Source organism: Gekko japonicus, unplaced genomic scaffold (assembly GCF_001447785.1).
Source record: "Gekko japonicus isolate JY-2015 unplaced genomic scaffold, Gekko_japonicus_V1.1 scaffold2071, whole genome shotgun sequence".
In the NCBI taxonomy this organism is placed as follows: domain Eukaryota; kingdom Metazoa; phylum Chordata; class Lepidosauria; order Squamata; family Gekkonidae; genus Gekko; species Gekko japonicus.
Window position 1 is genome coordinate 202,398 of NW_015163151.1, and position 17,380 is coordinate 219,777.

At 41.9% G+C, this 17,380-nt stretch overlaps 1 protein-coding gene across 1 annotated transcript in view; it reads left to right on the top strand.

Annotated features, from left to right (window-relative positions):
- PXDN (peroxidasin) overlaps nucleotides 1-11,264 on the top strand; it is a 185,419-nt gene extending 174,155 nt beyond the window's left edge. The window contains exons 22-23 of the mRNA XM_015407041.1: nucleotides 1,571-1,684; nucleotides 7,115-11,264. Of these exons, the coding sequence (XP_015262527.1) occupies nucleotides 1,571-1,684; nucleotides 7,115-7,234 (234 nt within the window). The 3' untranslated portion in view covers nucleotides 7,235-11,264. The remainder of the gene's footprint in view (nucleotides 1-1,570; nucleotides 1,685-7,114) is intronic.
- The last annotated feature ends 6,116 nt before the right edge of the window (nucleotides 11,265-17,380 follow it).

Sequence of the window (17,380 nt, forward strand, 5' to 3'; positions counted from 1 at the left end):
CCCCAGGTGGGAGCACATCCAGCCTGTGCTGAAGTCATTGCACTGGCTTCCAATAGCGTTCAGGATTCACTTCAAGGTGCTGGTTTTGACCTTTAAAGCCTTAAATGGTCTGGGGCCTGCCTACCTTTTCCCCATATGTTCCCCCAAGAGCACTGCGATCAGGAACGCAAAACCGTCTGGCCCCCCCAGGCCTCAAGATGCCAGGTTAGCGGTAACTAGGACCAGGGCGTTCTCCCTGGCAGCGCCAACACTGTGGAAAGAACTCCCTCTTGAGATCAGAGTTCTACGGGACCTCCATCAGTTCTGTAGAGCCGTTAAAACGAAGCTGTTTCGTCAGGCGTTCCAATAAAAATAAATAAATAAATAAATAAAAATATGATAGAGTATCATATTCTAATAGAACATGCAGATGCTCATATGATAAAATCAAAACCATCGAACATATGATTATGGAGTGCCTTATATTCAACGAGTTGAGGGCTAATTTAATCACCCCTTTACTTAAAGATACAGAATTGCTAAATGTGCAAGCCCAAGCACAGATACAAGGGATCATGTCACCATCTCACTGACAAAACTCATAGGTGCAATAATCAAATATAAGAGAAATAATACTGAGTAAGGTATTTTTAAACCGAAGATCCGCCGCAAAAAGGGTGCCTGGTAGGGTAGTCACCACCCCTGTATATCTGTGGCCCTAGGTTAGATTCTGTAAATGTGATTAGCACTCTCTGTAAGCCACCCAGAGACCCTTAGGGGTTAGGGCGGAATCGAATAAATAAATAAATATTTTCTTGGTTCTCATTTCTGCTTAAGGTAATAGTCGTATGAGCAGTACTAGATAGAGAGAGAAACTGCAGTGATTGGGCACAGGTGAGGAAATTCTGCAGTGTCAACAGAAATCCCTTTGATCTGCATAAAGCTTTTGGTTGATCCAAGCCTCTGCATATGCAGATAATTTTTAGAAATATGTAATTGGGCCCCATATATCTGTTCTACTGGCAGCGGTGCTTTCCCCAGTGCAAGGAGCCCTCCCTCTTGTCAGCAAAGGCTCTTGCATCCAGGAAGGCTCTTTGCCATGAGGGACAAAACCACCATTAAAGGAACAGATCTGCAGAATCCAACCCATGATGTGAACGTCCTTTTTGTAGTATAGAACTGCATGACTCCAAAGATGGAGAAACTAGGCAAGAGACTGTTTTCGAATTTGAGAAAATCTAGTCTAAACTGAAGGAACCATTCTGTTAGGTGCTTTTTCAAGTTCTTGAATGATAGAAACTAGGGGTGTGCAATTTTTTTTACCAGTATGGTATACAGATCCAGGATTTTTCGGAAATCCCCCCCAAAAATTGGGTCCAATAAACCCAAACTGAAAAATGCTGGTAAAAAAAAAAAAATTACCAGCCTGATCCTGGGGCTGGCTTGGCTTCTCCTGCCACCTGGTTTAAACCGAGTGGCAGGAGAAAGCAGCGCCTGTGCAGAGCTATTGGAATAGATGGTTAAACAAAGTTGGACGCAGTCAGCCTTTTCTTTTGGAATAGATGGTTAAACAAGGTTTCTCTGTCTTCAGATAAAGAAACTTGAATCACGGCTGAGTACAACTGAATGTACTGATGAAAAAGGTAAATCTTATGCCAGTAATGAAGCCTGGAAAAAAGACCCATGCACCACATGTGAATGCAGGGTGAGTAAACAGAACATGTCTCTTTATATAGCAGCAAAGGGTTTAGCCCTGTACTGTTTCCCCATCCATCCATGTTTATCCTGCCCTTCTTCCAAGGAGGTCAAGGTAGCGTGCATGGTTTTTCTCCTCCCCCAAAATAACTAAGTTGGTTAGATCAGGCTGAGAGAGTGACAGGCTCAAAGTCATCAAGTGAGTTTCATGGCTTAATCTGAACCTTGATCTCAGAGATCCTAATCCAGCATTTTAGCCAATACACTGCACTGGCTTCACTCTGTGTTCTTCAAAATGAAAAAGAAGCCTATTCATACAGAAGCTCTATGTGAACATCATCATATAGACAGATTCATATACAAAGAGCTACTCCTGTCATCCTGACATTAACAACTAGGAGGTTTTAACTTCTGCTTTAGTCCAATAGTAAAAACTGATTATATTAAAAATTTCTGTTTCCTTATCTGTTAATAAATGGTTGTCTGTCTGAGGCAGAGGACATCTTGCTGATTCCCACTGTCCAATCAGGGAGGCAGGAACAATTTTTCAGCTTTCTGTCTCTTGCCTGTGGGAGTCGCCCTCTTCAGTTCTTTTCCTGCCTCAACAGGAAGAGCAACTTAGATCAGGATTTGCCTTTATCTCATCTCTAAAACTCTAAATTCCTTGTTCAGCCTTATATATCTTCTATCTTAACTACTTCATATGCTTCCTATAATTCTTTCACTGTTCTTCCCTATATTCTAACCCTTTTTGGAGAAGAACAACAATGTTATATATAGAGGCTGTCTTCAACAATGGCAGCCGTTTTAGACGCCTCTTCATTTAATGAGCGAGATCCCTTCGGCCGCTCCTATTAAGGTACATCGACATGGCGACAGCTGGTGCTGGACAGGGCACAGGAGGAGCCAGCATGACCTATAGCAGGCTTGCCTAGGCTACCCCAATGTGATTGCCTTAATCTGAGGGTGACAAAACGTGCACCAAAAAGGACACCTGTTACAACCGGCTGCTGAAGACCAGGGCTACTTCAAATGCCGACAGTGGCAATCAATCTGCGAGGCTGCATGGAGATTCCTATTACATCTGCAGGCCTCGAAAACAAGCAACAATGGGCTAATCTCTGTTGGACCCAGACAACATGCCAGATTTTCAGCATTCCAGTAACGTATGCAAACGTGGGCTCTTCTTCTTACCTCCCGATTTCCTTCTCTCTTTAGAGTCCAGGAATCTGCTGAGTGTCTTCCCACTTCAAAGCTATGTAAGCAACATAGCTTCTAATGAGAGCCATCAAAGCAACTACTCAGTGCACTAAGTTGCAGCAGCAGCTGTATATAGTGCCAACAGTGGGTCTCCAGGTCTACTCATGAGTAAGACACATGGCTCAAGACCTTTGATGTTTCCTCCCGGGTTCTAGTCTTGCATAGGCAAACCATGCGGGAAGAGATTGCCAATTATGGCAAGGTAGAGATGGAAGGCACACGTCCCACCCCAGCTCCTCCTCTTGCCCCCTCCCTTCCTACAGGCAAGGGATTTGGGCAACACAGCTTCTTCCACAGGGAGTCCTAGTTGGCCCCTAAGGCAACTAGGAAGGAATTTTACGAGAGAGAGAGAGAAAGCGAAAGAGAGAGAGATCACTCTCTATGGGACAGTTAAAAGGAGGATGAAATGTACTGTTTTAATTTAGTGTTGACTTGGTCTTACCTGCCCTGAGCCCTATTATGCAGGGAAGGGCGGGCTATAAATTGAATATATAAATAATAAAATAAAAATAAAAATTTATGAACAGTCCATAAGATTCCTGAAAACTACTAACACCCCTCTAAGACCATGGCAGCATTAGAGCTGCAGGAGGTCCCTTCTAAAGAACAGTCATGCCCTCCTAATACTCAGACCAGTAGCCAATCAAGGGAATAAGAATTCTTCTCTAAGTATAGCACAGCAGAGAGGATTTCTCCCCTTCCACCAGTTCTTTCAGAAAAATTTAAAGGCTGAATGGGCAAAACCTATGGCCAACAAGCAATTACATGTTTTACTAGAAATTGTATGTTTTATCATATTTTATACTCGATTTTTGCAGGTACCACTAGTGGATGCTCCAGTAACAGCTTTGTGGTCATCTGAGCTTTTCTCAGAGGATGGTACTTTCCAGCATCGTTTTTACAAGAGGGGTGTCTCACCGTGAAGGAAGCTTATGAAGGCTCTACTATGACCGTTAAAGCTCCTGTTCTGGTCCCAATAGTCTCAAGAGCGGCTATTGTCCGGTCCAGGACAATTGCATGACAGAGGGAGCCATTAGGGTTCTTACAGTTCACTATGGCAAATGCAAACCTAGGTCACTTACTCTCTTTCAAGAACTATGGCATCTGAGACAGCTGCCAGAAGAAGATTATGGCTCAGAGCTTGGCAACTGATGCCATAACCTGAATGGCCCAAGCTAGCTCAATCTTGTCAGAGGGAGGGACAGGTTCTATGGCCTAAACGTTAAGAAATGGTGTATAGTAGCAAGAGTTGTGCAACCTTTTTCTGACCCTTATGTAGGGAAGGAATGTGGAGTGGGTTTGAGGAACTCCAGGCTGGTCACAACTTGCTTATACACTAGACCACTACAACAGCTTCCAAGACATTTCCAACTAGAAGTTATGACCAAGGAGGACCCTTTCCATCAAGGCTCCCTTACAGTAAAGATCAGTCTCACTGGAAGGACAAGAATGCTCAGTCCCCTTCAGGTAAGGAAATACTGCATCCCGGAGGTGAAGAAGGTCTTTCTTGGTCTCCAGTCTGCCTGGTTAGGGACAATGCTAGAAAGCTTACTAGTACTGGGCTGGTGGTCTGGGAATGAGGCAAGCCTCCTGGAGCTTCAGACAACTTATCTGGCTTTCCTTTACCATCAGCCTACAGATACTTGATCAACATGTACTAATCAGAACCAACAATATACAAGGAGGGTCTAGATTTCCATCTACCACGAGGAAACTATCAAGATCATAACATAGGCGGAGGAAAACCTGACATTGCCAAACAACCTTCAGGTGAATTGGTGCTCCACCATGTTTCTTCTTCCATTGGCCGAAACTATTGAGGCTTTAACATCCCAGTAGCCACGTGACCTTATGTTTGCCTATCCCCCCCATCGCAGTTCCTCCAAAATTGGTCAGGATGATCAAGGACCAGAAGGCAGCAGCCACAGTACTAGAATCATATTGTCCTCAGTGACCATGGTTCTCCAGCCCTCAGGATAGGGCGAACCTACCACCACTAATGCTCCCAGTATCACGAGACATGCTTCAACAAGGTCCTGTATGACGTCTACATTCAGGATGGCTGTGTTTAACTGCTTGGAGATTGAGTGAGGTGACCTTTATGTCCAGACTTTTTGACAAAATGCAGTGGATACCGTGCTAGATTAATTTACAATACTTCATGGAGGACTCCCGTCAGGCAGAGTTATAGAAAAGGTATTGACTACCTGAAGACTAAGACTAAATGGGTTCTATCCGTTCTATTAGAGGGACATGATGGTGGACTCAAGGATTCTTTCTTTACAATTCTTCCCTTACAATGACAAGTCACAACTCTGACACTGTTGTTACCTCTGTTCCAGGGTTTGAGCCTATCTAGATACCTCCAAGCTTGCAACCTTCCCAAGGTTGCTGCTCTAAATGAGCCAACACAAGGATGCAGGTTTCTAACTCAGAAATTGTGTACCACACTCTCAGTTTCGCCAGACACTATTTGATTCTATATAAGAAATTCAACTTAAATGGCTGAGGATGAAACTCTTATTTTTCTTATAGCAGGTGCATCAGAGGTTTTAGGTTCTACGCACTTCTTTAGTCCAGCCTGAATTATGAGTTCTCCATAGAGACAAAAGGGTCATGAAGACAGACACTGCCTTTACACCGAAGGCGAATTAGACTTTCCACAGGTCTCAGAAAACTTTTGTCTTCCATCATTTTACCTGAATCCTATCCCTTCAAAGGAGAAACTGCAGCAGACCCTGGAAGTAAAACGTACGCTTAAAATTGATTCCTTATTCATCTTCATCTCTCCACTGAATGAAGGAAGGAGGATGTCAATGTGGACATCAGCAGTACCCTTAAGACCTACGTTATTGAAGCTTACAAAGCTCAATATTTGAAATACATTCAGTTCGAAGTGCCAAAACCAACACAGTCCTATCCGAACACACCACAGTCAAAGATATAGTCAAGGCAAACACATGGTTGTCAATATCCACCTTTTTAAGGTATTCTAAGGTACTCTATGACTTAGCTGACACAGCTTTTGGAAGTGAGTTACAACATATTCTAGATCCAGAGGACGATGACCCACCCAGTAAATGAGGACACTGCCCTGGGAGGTCCCAGCAAGATGTCCTCTGCCTCAGAGGGAGAACAACCATTGGACACTTACGGTAAAGAGTCCTTCTCCTCTAAGGAAAGGAGGACATCTTGTCCCTCCCAAAGTCATTGTCAAACTAGTTATTCAGCAGGTACACTTCTTGTCTCACGAGTACTGTTTGCCTGTTTTTTCCTTATCTAGGTTGTCGCTCTGTTCTTTTTCGTTTGTTCTCTTTCCATGAATTGACTTTACAGTCTTAGTGCTTTTGGAGTTACCAGAACTGAAGAGGGTGACTCCCACAGGCAAGAGACAGGAAGCTGAAAAATTGTTCCTGGCTCCCTGATTGGATGGTGGGAATCAGCAAGATGTCCTCCTTTCCTCAGAGGAGAAGGACCCTTCATGGTAAGTGTTCAATGGTCGTTCTCTCCCCCTTCACCCATGTATAGAGGAGTGACCATAGCTCACAAGAACCCTGTACACACAGTGTTACACACATTGAAATCAGCATATACAGAGGGGGTGTAGCCATGAGTGTGCTGGCCATACCCCACTGGCTATGTGCATTCACCTGTCTACATGCATAAAGTTGGACACAGTCAGCTTTTTCTCTGAGTCTTACCTAATTACCCTTCCTAAGAATTTTCCCATTTCATATAGTTTTGGTTTAGACAGGTCCCATGACCTTTTTCATGGACAAAATGGATCCTTCCTTTCTTCAAAAATGCTGGTTGGATCCCACCCATAGGCTCCCTCCCTGCAATTGGGAACATTATTAAAGTGAAGTCCCTAGTCAAGGGAAAGGAGGCTATGTACGTTCACGTCCTACATACATAGACTCTGTGCTTAGAGGGTTGGTGATTATTCAAAGCCAGTGAACTCATGCCCATTCTCTCTCTACATGCATTGATGTCACCCGTAAAGGGGTGCCTACACAGTTGTCTGTACTATTTCAGTTAAATTCCTTCTATTTGGACTGTGGTGGCAGGTCTGAAGCCTTATTAACTACTGAGCAGCTACTGAGTAATGCAAATGTTAAACGTTCTTATTTGTTAGATCATATTTATGTGCTAAGCTATTACCCTTGTTCTCCAAACACAGGTTGGTCAAATCACCTGTTATGTAGAATCGTGTCCACCAAATGATTGCGCTGTGCCAGTGAAGCTCAAAGGAGTTTGCTGTCCTGCCTGCTTAAAACAAACACTTAGCAAGAAACCCTAAGTCTGCTTAGCAGTTGTCACATTATCGAGTCATTTGGATATCTGCTGATGGCAAATACAGGTAACAATATGCTTAAAACCACAGCAACAAATCAAGACATTACAGGACAGCATTCAAGTGATGGTGTAACAGTGTAAGAAAACATGTAATTTTATTTGCTTGCCCACTGAAAAGCCACAATGACAAAGTATTGAAAGGGAACACACAATACACATCAGGATAATTTTGTGTTAAAACTTCTCAGGTTCAACAAACTAAAAACTGGTGCTACTTTTTAAAGAAGCCTTTGTCAAGTGATATGAGGCACTGAGACTTTTTTTGTATTTTTCATACACTGGTGGAAGAAAGGTAGGTTCCATTGAATTGGATAAAATGAGGGCCACAACTTTGGTTAAAACATACAACACATATTCACTGGCCCTGTGCAGGGTACATGGCAGGCTACTCATCCCTCCCAAATTGGGACGGAGGTGGTCTAGGATTCTCCTGAGAGTAACATTTTACTTGACAACTCAGCAAGCTGGCTTTCTGTAGCAGTACCATTTCTGACAGTTGGTGAGGCTGGAGAGCAAGCATTCACAACCAGTTTTTCCTTCTCCTTAACAGTATTGAAGTCCATTTGCCCTACAGTTCCTCTGCTTCATGTATTAATAGAATGCTTAGGAGATTGTCAGGAATGTTACACTTAAAATATATCTTAATTCCCCACTTGGTCCTGTAACAAAACATGGCACAATGTAAAATAAGTCTACAAATTCATGAGAGAAAACCCCTCCTCGACCATAACAGCAAAACAGCTGTAACAAAAGTGTCTGTTTTAGCCAGTTTGCTATTGGAGTGGGAGATGGGGGAGATCCTTTCTTGGCTGTGCAAATTACTGCCCTTACTACTGCACATTTTTAACTGTTGAAGTCATATACTTTTCTGGACCTTGCCTGTCTCAACTGCAATTTTTGTACCATGTTCTGTGAAAGAGCTTTGCTTCTATTGGGCCATTCCACAGCACACAATGTGTCCCTAGTAAAATAGAATAACTACCCCAGCAAACTGCCTCTTATCAGTGTTTAATTTCTAGAAAAATATATACCAGAACTTCTCCCTATCTGAAAACACCATTCCTTGCCTAGTCCATGTTGTATGGGAGTCTCTGTAATTATTTAGTGGTAAAGTTATACCCACTTAGAGGCAGTTTCACTTATTGTTTCATCTTGTGTTCCATGCTTGAGGCTTGCTGTAGAAAATGTTGGTGTGAACTGATCCCTGGTGAGACACGACATAAACGACGCCCTGTCTTACATACATAGAGTTCCTACTTCCTTCAGCCCTTTCCATGCTAGGCATCCATTATTCTACAATCATTGGGAGATCAAATATGCTCAGAATTATGCTACAGTATGGCTTGTTCCTATAAGAGACTGATTAACCCATCGTTGAAACACTTGAGCAACTGAAAACATCAAAGCCTAAATTGGAAGTGTGTAGATATTTTCCCACCTGATGCTAAAATGCAGGCCCATGACTTCGTGCTTGTTGTTCACAGAAGATGTCTTTGCTTTCCACAATTAATTATGGTAACTTACACAGTCACAGGCTAGAGTGGGTGAAAACAAGCAAAAGGTTTCATTTAACATTTCTGCCAGACACAGATGGGTAAGAACAAATAAATACATTAAACAGTTAGACTTGAGTCCAGTAGCTCCTTGGGCACCAAACAAGAGTTTCAGAGTATGAGCTTTTGAGAGCCAATGCCCTCTTGGTCAGAAATTTGATTTTCAAAAACCCACATTTCAAAACTCTTTATTGGTCTCTAAGGGGCTACTGGGCTTGAATCTAGCTGTTCTACTGCAGACCAGCACGGCTACCCTCTGAAAATAAATACCTTAAATGGTTATTAAAACAATGAAATATAGTCTGTTGAGGTATTACTTAAAATATTTTCCTTGATTCATGATAAAGAATAAAATTTCTCATAATGACTTTTGAAAACATGCCTTTTTTGGCGCTCAGTGTAACCCGAGTGGATTTATTTTCCATAACAGTAACCATTCAGTCCACTCTCTTTACTGTTAGGGCCTGACCGCATGGATCATTTTTCAGGAATCAAAATCACTGTGATTCACTGTGCCTAGAGAAGCCACCTGTTTTTTTTTCTGGGCAGGACTATCTGCCTTTCAGTAGAATCAACAGTTTTCCCTGACATCAGTATCAGTGAATAGAAGAAGTTTCTTCTGTTGCATCCATGCCGTTGTTAAAGTATGCTATTCTTGCTTCTTTTGGTGTGGTACTGCATTCATTTTGTCCATGATATAGTGTACGGTAAGCCAATGAATATGGTAGTCTGTAGTGTTATCTTGAAAATGTGAAAGTTAAAACAACTTTCTGATGTCCTGGTAAAAAAGATGCTGCTTAAATGCAGGGCCCTTGGAAATGAATTGGGGCAGAAGTTGGAATTTTGCTGAAATAAGGCCTTGGGATAGCAACAAATGGCATCTACTGATTAATTATAAAGTCTTGTTGCTATAGACATGTTCCTGGCTATACTGTGGCATGATTTGTGAAATATCTGTCGGACTGAAACCTTCCCACACAGGGATTAGTTGTTCCTTTACGTTTTTAAAAAGTTTTGTTTTTGTGATTTTAATTTTTTTTTTACTTAGTATGTGTTTTTTCCCCTTCGTCTTTGTGTCCAGATCATGTTAACAGTTTCTCTGTTGTGAATCTGTGTGCCCTGTTAAGATTTTTTAAGCACTGTTGAATGTATGTCTATGTTAACTTGTTTGTTTACTTTTGTATCTCCAATATTGCCTTCTTATAACCAAGATGTATTACTAAATTCAGTGAAGGAAAACTCTCATACCTCATTTGACAGACATGCTTCGTTTCCTTGATGGTGCTTATTCATACAAGAAGCCTTAATCACATAATTCAGGAGTTTTTCCTGATATCCCTAAGCATTTTAGTTAGGTAAAGCTACAGCTGAAGTTACTAACCCATGAGTATAGTCATTTAGGATTTAAGAATTAGTACCGTCTGTACAAAGGCCAACTTGTGTACTTTTTCAAAAGATGTACTTAATTTGTATGACAAACCAAGTGTGCAATTCATTTCCACTAACAGTATTTGGCACATAAAATTGCTGGCCTTGGTCAGTTTTTCATTTGACAAATACCTTACAGAAGCCAAAGAACAGATGGGGTGGGGCAGTAAAAGCATCTGTCAGTGGCTGTGTTGAGCCAGACTGTGTCAAGAGTACATGTGAAATGGAAGCAACTATTGTTTAAGGTGATTTTATAAAGCACCCTTGGGACAGAACAAATATGTTAAGTATTATACATGGATCCTACATTATTGTAGGACTTTTTCTCTCTCTGTCTGTTCACCAATATATTTCTATTTTGATGAGACTCCAAATCATGCCTTAATTTTTGAGGTCATAACCTCATGTGCCTACAAATTTAGAATACTTTCAAAATAAGGGCAGATATCTTAATTGAACCACAGTGCTAGCTGTAGAAAGCCAACTGATTTTTAAGTGATTGATCACCCTTTAATTGCAATGCTGTATTGTAAAGAAATCTGCTCAGGTATTTCAGTCATTTTATGATATCTTTGCCATGTATACATTAGCAGTGGAAACGTACCTCTGGTTTCCCTCTTTTGAAATAAAACAGGTGTCTAATTCATTCAGGTAGTATGTAAAATGATATACACTTCAACATTAACTTCTATTTAAATATCTGATTGTAAATCGGACTTAGGAAATGGATCTTATTCCAAAATACAAAAGGAAACCAAGCATTGTACAATGTGTTTGCCATTTTCTGCTGATTCAAAGCTCATTTAATTAGACAATGGCCAATAGCTAAATGACCATTTCCTCAATATTTGTTCAGTCACAATTGTTCCATATTTATTTACTTAAAAACAAAAAAACTCCTACCAAAAGTGAAACCTTGGTTATTTTGTATTGTAATAAGTAAATCTGCCAAAGAGTTGTTTGCACTGTTATGAATGCTTATCATTTACAATAAACAGACCACATTTTTAAAAAAACAATCTTGGTTAATTACTTGTACAGATAATTGAGTGTTAGTGTGCCAATTAAGAGGGTACCAATTCAATGCAAAGCAGTGTCAGCAAGACAAGTGGTCAGTCACACAGCTACTGACAGGGCAGTTTTGAAGGGAGAGGAAATGACACTGCTTCATTCATTGATGGTGCAGTTTGGTGTAGTGGTTAAGTGTGCAGACTCTAATGTGGGAGAAGCAGGTTTGATTCCCCACTCCTCCACTTGCAGCCACTGGATGACCTTGGGCAAGTATAGTCCTGTCAGAGCTGTCCTTGAAAGAGCAGTTATCTAGAGACCTCTCAGCCCCACCTACCTCACAGGGTGTCGGTTGGGGGAGGGGAATGGAAAGGAGTCTGAAAGCCGCTCTGAGACTCCAAGTGAAGGGCGGGGTATAAATCCAATCTCTTCTTCTTCATCATCATCATCATCATCATTATTATCAATGGACACATGTGCATGAGGCTGAAGGGGTGCCTCCCCAGGAAACTACTTCATCATACAAAGAGCAGGTAGGTGGGTCTGTCTTTTAAATTGAGGATTGGATGAGATGTCCCTTCCAAAAATTTTAAATTAGTGCCTCACCCTAAGAGAGCTATTGGTACACATGCAGAAACATCATCAGTCGTATTCATTATGATTTTGTACACTGAAGATCAGCTTACACAGATGTCTAGCATAAAGATTTTTGTTCTAGTACTATGCCAGAACCTCCACTGTTAACAGTTCAGCTGTGAGATATCCCTCCATATATGTAGTATTTTGCTAATTTATTACTATATAAATATGTATATTATTGTTCTTGATTACTCAAAAGCTTTGGATGTCCATTCCCATCAGTAAGATTCAGTTCTCCTAGAAAGAAGAAGGCATAGGATTTAAAAAGCAGTAGGAAGTGTGTGCAGTGTGCCAATTATATGGATGTGTGAATATCAGCGGGATCCAGAGAGCAAAGTCCCCCCACCCACTTGAGGAATGGAGGAAGTCAAGCTAGCGGCAAATCTCAAATTATGGAATCTTGCTTTGAAGGAAGGAAATATTAACAATTTGCTAAGGATGTTCAAAAATATCCATAGCAATTCCCAAGTGCAGGGGTGGAAAATGGTCAGTAAAATCAGTAAAAGTCAGTTTTTTCATCTTGGTCAGTAATTTGTCAGTTTTTTAAAAAATTGGTCAGTAAAGTCAGTATTTCTTTGATTTTTGTGAATGCAGTTTGTGTTTTTCTGTTTTCATTACTGCATTTTTGGGGAAACATGATGACTTCCCAGTGAGAAGATAGATTGTTTTCAGTTTAGGTATGAAGTACTTTAAGAACTTTGTTCCTAAGAGTAAAAATGATTTGGTGAAATCTTCCACAAAGTATAGAAACATAATTAAATGTAAAAGGTCCTGAGGGCCCTGATCTCTTCTGGGAGCTCATTCCACCAGTACGGAGCTACCACTGAGAAGGCCCTGCCCCTGGTTGTGGCCAGCCTGGCATCTTTAGGATATGGGAGGCCAATCGATTTTGTGACCCTGAGTGCAGTGCTCTCTGGGGAGCATGTGGGGAAAGGCATTATCTCAGGTATGTGGCCCCTGACCGTAAAGGGCTTTAAAAGTAAGTACCAGCACCTTGAAGCAAATTTGGTAAGCTATTGGCAGCCAGTACAGTGCTTTCAGCACAGGTTGGATATTGTCCAGCATAGGGAGGCCCATCAGAAGCCTGGCTGCAGCATTTTGCACTAGGTGTAGCTTTTGGATTTGGATCAAGGGCAGCCCCATGTAGAGAGCTTTACAGTAGTCCAATGTCAAGGTGACCATCGCATGGATCACTGTCACCAAGTCGTTGCATTCGAGGAAGAGAATCAACTGCCTAATCAGCCGGAGGTGGTAGAAAAGATCTAGAATGGAAGTGTCATCCAAAAAGCTCTGTAGCTGAATTGCCACGGCCCTCTCAATTATTTTGCCCAAATAGGGCAGATTGGAGACTGGCCACTGATTAGCTAATTTGGCCAGATCCAGAGATTTTTTTTCAGGAGAGAACGAACCACAGCTTCCTTGAGTGCCCTAGGGACCTGTCCTTCTGAGAGGGACTTGTTGATAATCTCCCTTAGGGCATCTCGAAACCCATCACGGCCAGCTTTAATTAGCCATGATGGGCACGGGTCAAGGCAGCATGTGGTAGGGCATACAGTTAAGAGCAGTTTGTCAACTTCTTCCAGGCTGAGCGGACTGAAATAATCCATAACCTGACTAGAAGGCGTGCATGGAGCCTCGAGTTCACTTACTATCTCAACTGTGGTGGGGAGATCACGGCGGAGCGACAGGATTTTATCTGCAAAGAAGCTCTCAAAGGCCTCACAGCCAGTGTCCAATTCCCTAACATTTGGTCTGCCTTGTGGCAGAACAGTCATGAATCAAATTATTCTAAATAATTGGGCTGGGCATGAGCTCGCATAATACTCTGACTGCCATCTCATAGGAGCTCATATATGTCCTATAAGATGTTATTTTGACTTCATCGCAGGCGCATCACTACTGTCTCTGCCTTTGCTTCATCGGCCGCAACTCCTGGGTAAACCAAGGAGCCAGCCTAGAGTGAGGGCACAGAGGATGTCGGGGAGTGATCTCATTGATGGCTGCCAAGAGTCAGCTGTGCCAATCCTCCACAAGCTCGGAGTCATTACATATTGGGAGAGTCCCAGCGCCACCACGGATGACACTAGGTCCATTGCCTGAGTGGAGGTCACATTGTCCGCATGGACATTGAAATAATGCAGGACAATCAGTCTAGGGTGTTCCAATGCTCAGCCCGACACGGCTTCCACCAGGGATGGCAGGCTGCTGGCCGGTTCTTTTTTCATCAAAAAACCAAAGATAAAGTACAAGCAAAGACAAGTCTTATCTTACAGTAATTGTGTTTTGTTGTCATAATTATTACTTTATGTTTGGTTTTTAATATGGTTTTGCTGTTTTGCTGTTTTATTATCTGCAGGATGTGATTATTTTTAAAAGGGAATCTTTTTTTGCCTTACATTTTGTACAATAATGAAAACATTGTCCTCTATTTAAAAAAATCAATAAAAAGGTGTTCAATCTTTTTATATGGGTCACATCTAACTATGGGGATGGTGGAGGCCAGATAATAATAATTTTTAATGAAGTCCATGTTTTACATTTAAAACGCTAGCTTATCAGTAGACTGATATTAAATTGTTAAGTAATTTGTCAGTTTTTTCTCAGTATTTGGTCGACTTTTTTGGAATTTTGGTCGGTAAAATCAGTATTTTTGACCCTCTGACTAGTTTCCACCCCTGCAAGTGTAACGAGCATTCTTTTGTGTGTGTGTTTTTAATTCCCTGCTGGATCAAACCAAAATCCACATGTTCCAACATTCTGTCTCCCATGATGCTCAGCTGAAGCTTCTGAATACCTCAAAAGAAGATGGTGACAGTGATATGGTGGATGAATGCCTACTGAAAAGGTTGAGCACAGTCTGTGGGCGCTAATCGACGTGCTGTCATAGTCAAGGTCTCTCAAACATCTTCTAATGAGCTGTGACAGTTCTTGTCTACTCGTGACATGTATTGCATCATGAGTGATACCCAGCCATAATAGCTTATGGTCCAGTAATCTGTGGTGGTCCAGCTTGACTAGTCCAAGGAGGTTTACATCTGTGTTTGATTTTAGAGTCCTAATTTTCAAATTGAATGCTCTTCCCCAGGCCTTTGCTTCATAAGACATCTCCCCAACTTCAGCTCTCAGGGCTATTCCAGACACACACTGAGGTGCTCCTAGAATATTGTGTAGGAATCTTAACAGAGGTCTGTCAATATTGTCTGTTACTGCACTGATCCAGACCACGGCAGCATATAGCATCTGCCCAGCAACTTTAGCGTTGAATACTTTGACTGCCGCAGGAAAACTGTGGAGGTTGGGGAGAAATATGTGGTAAAGTTAACCACAATTTCCTTACTGCTTACCTTTGTACTGCACAGAATTAACAGAAACTGCAGCCAATTGGTTCATATTTTTCTCTTCATTATCATTCCCTTTGTGCTACTTGGCTCCTTCTCTGCATATTTTGAATGATAACCTTGGCCTATTTCACTGCTGGTAAATTGCAGAGAACCGTTTCCTTTGCCTCCCTTTGGAATGTCTGGTTTTCTCATAACATATTTTCCACTTGTCCTAAGAACAGCTTTTTGCTTCAGCTGTTTCCATAGGGATAAGGAAGATTTTCAACTGACTGTTGTAGCATTTTGGCAAGCAGCTATAGGATCCCGTACAACATGGGTAAGAGTGAGTTATCTGCATTGTTAAAGGTAATATCTTTTCAGTTCAGCAAATGTGCATTTCATATTTGGACACTTTGCCAAAATTGACAAGTGCTGCAAAAACACTTCACCAGCTTGTTCTTTCCATCCTGTCTTTGTCAAGATGGTTTGCAGAAATACAAGTTCAATATTGTTTTTTCTTATGTAGATCTGAAAGCTGAGATTCCCCGTAGGATAATTTCTCTTGTCAGCTTTCATGTCTCATGCTGTGTCTCCTAAGATATACCAGATGTTTACCAGATTTATTCAACTTTCATGCAAATCAATGTGCAAGACTGTTCATTTGTTTATCAGGAGCACAGCACAGAGAAACCCCTTGCTACAAGTCCCCTTAGATTAAAGTTACGGAACACAGAATACATGGTGCTGTATTTTCAAACAGTCTTTCAGACTTGGTATCCATTGTATCATTTAGGATTTTTCATTTTTTTTTTTTACAAGCATAACACATCATCTCTGTACTATGCTTATTTTAAGGTGCTGCTTAACTACAGCAATTGGGTGATTAATTTAGAGGAGTCATGGAGAGTTCCTTCACTATTCTTCAGACCACACATGACTGTTCAAGAGGCCAGTTCTCTTTAGCCAATTCACCAGTTCTACACATTAATAGTCCTACATATTGATAGCTATTATAAACTATTAAATGGTCCAATACATGCCAACCGTGAGAGAAAGAATAGTATGAACCTTGTTTACAACACTGCTTTAGCACAGAGGTTAAATCCCCCTCATTGATGCCCTTCAGCAGAACTGGTACTCAAAGTTATAGCACCTCCAAGTATCACATGCAGCTAAATCAGGTGACTTAGGCCCTCATACATGACTCAGCTGCATCAAATTTGGTGTCTATTGCAAGCTGTGCAAGTTTGTTCTAACCTAGTCAAACCACTTTTTCTATTGATATCCTGAAGACGGAAAAGCAGTTTACACCCAGAATGCTGCAGATTCTGTATTCTTCCTGTATTGATTATATTTTATCCTAAAGCATGGGCAACAAAATGGGGTGGTCCCATTGCAGGTGGCTGTATGCCTCTGTATGAAAGTTGATATAAACTTCTCTACCCATAGGAATGAATTATTTAGGAGAAAAAGAGGAAGTGAGCTGGACAGTGTGACTCTTCCCCTTGGGACCTGGAATAGTCTGATGCTGGTTTAAGGGCAAAGTCAGTAGCAAAAAAGCTAGCTCTGGAAGTTTCTGAATGCTGGTTTCTGTGCAGGTACAAAGTATATCAGTGTGAATGAACAGATAGCTACTCAGAAAACAGATACAGGACTTCTGGTTGATGGCGGCACGCTGAGCAGTCGCATCTCCCGGTCCTCCCAGGGATGCGATCTGCGCACGAGCAGGAAGGAGGGGGTATGCAGGCTCGTTGCCCCCCAAGAAGCCCAGCGAAGGGCTTCTAGCCATGGGACTCCTGAGGGGTCGCCTCTTCACCAGTGCAATGCTGGGGAATTGAGGCACCTTTCCGTTCTGATGGTCCTCCCTGCGAGTGTCCGAATGGAACCCAGTGACGCTGACCGGGACAAGCGCTGGGGATCGAGCGGCTGAATCAGAGACTAAGCGAGGTCGCATGATCAATATGAACGTGAGTCAGTTTAAAGCGTATCTGACAATATAAAGAAAGCTCCCCACCCCACAGATCGAAAAGTGAAGCAAGCGGGGGGAGGGGCCCCTCCCAAGCACATGAACTTTTAAGCAAAAGAACGGGGGGGCGGGAAGTGAAAGCAATTAAACCTGTTGGGAAAAACTCACCAAGGCAT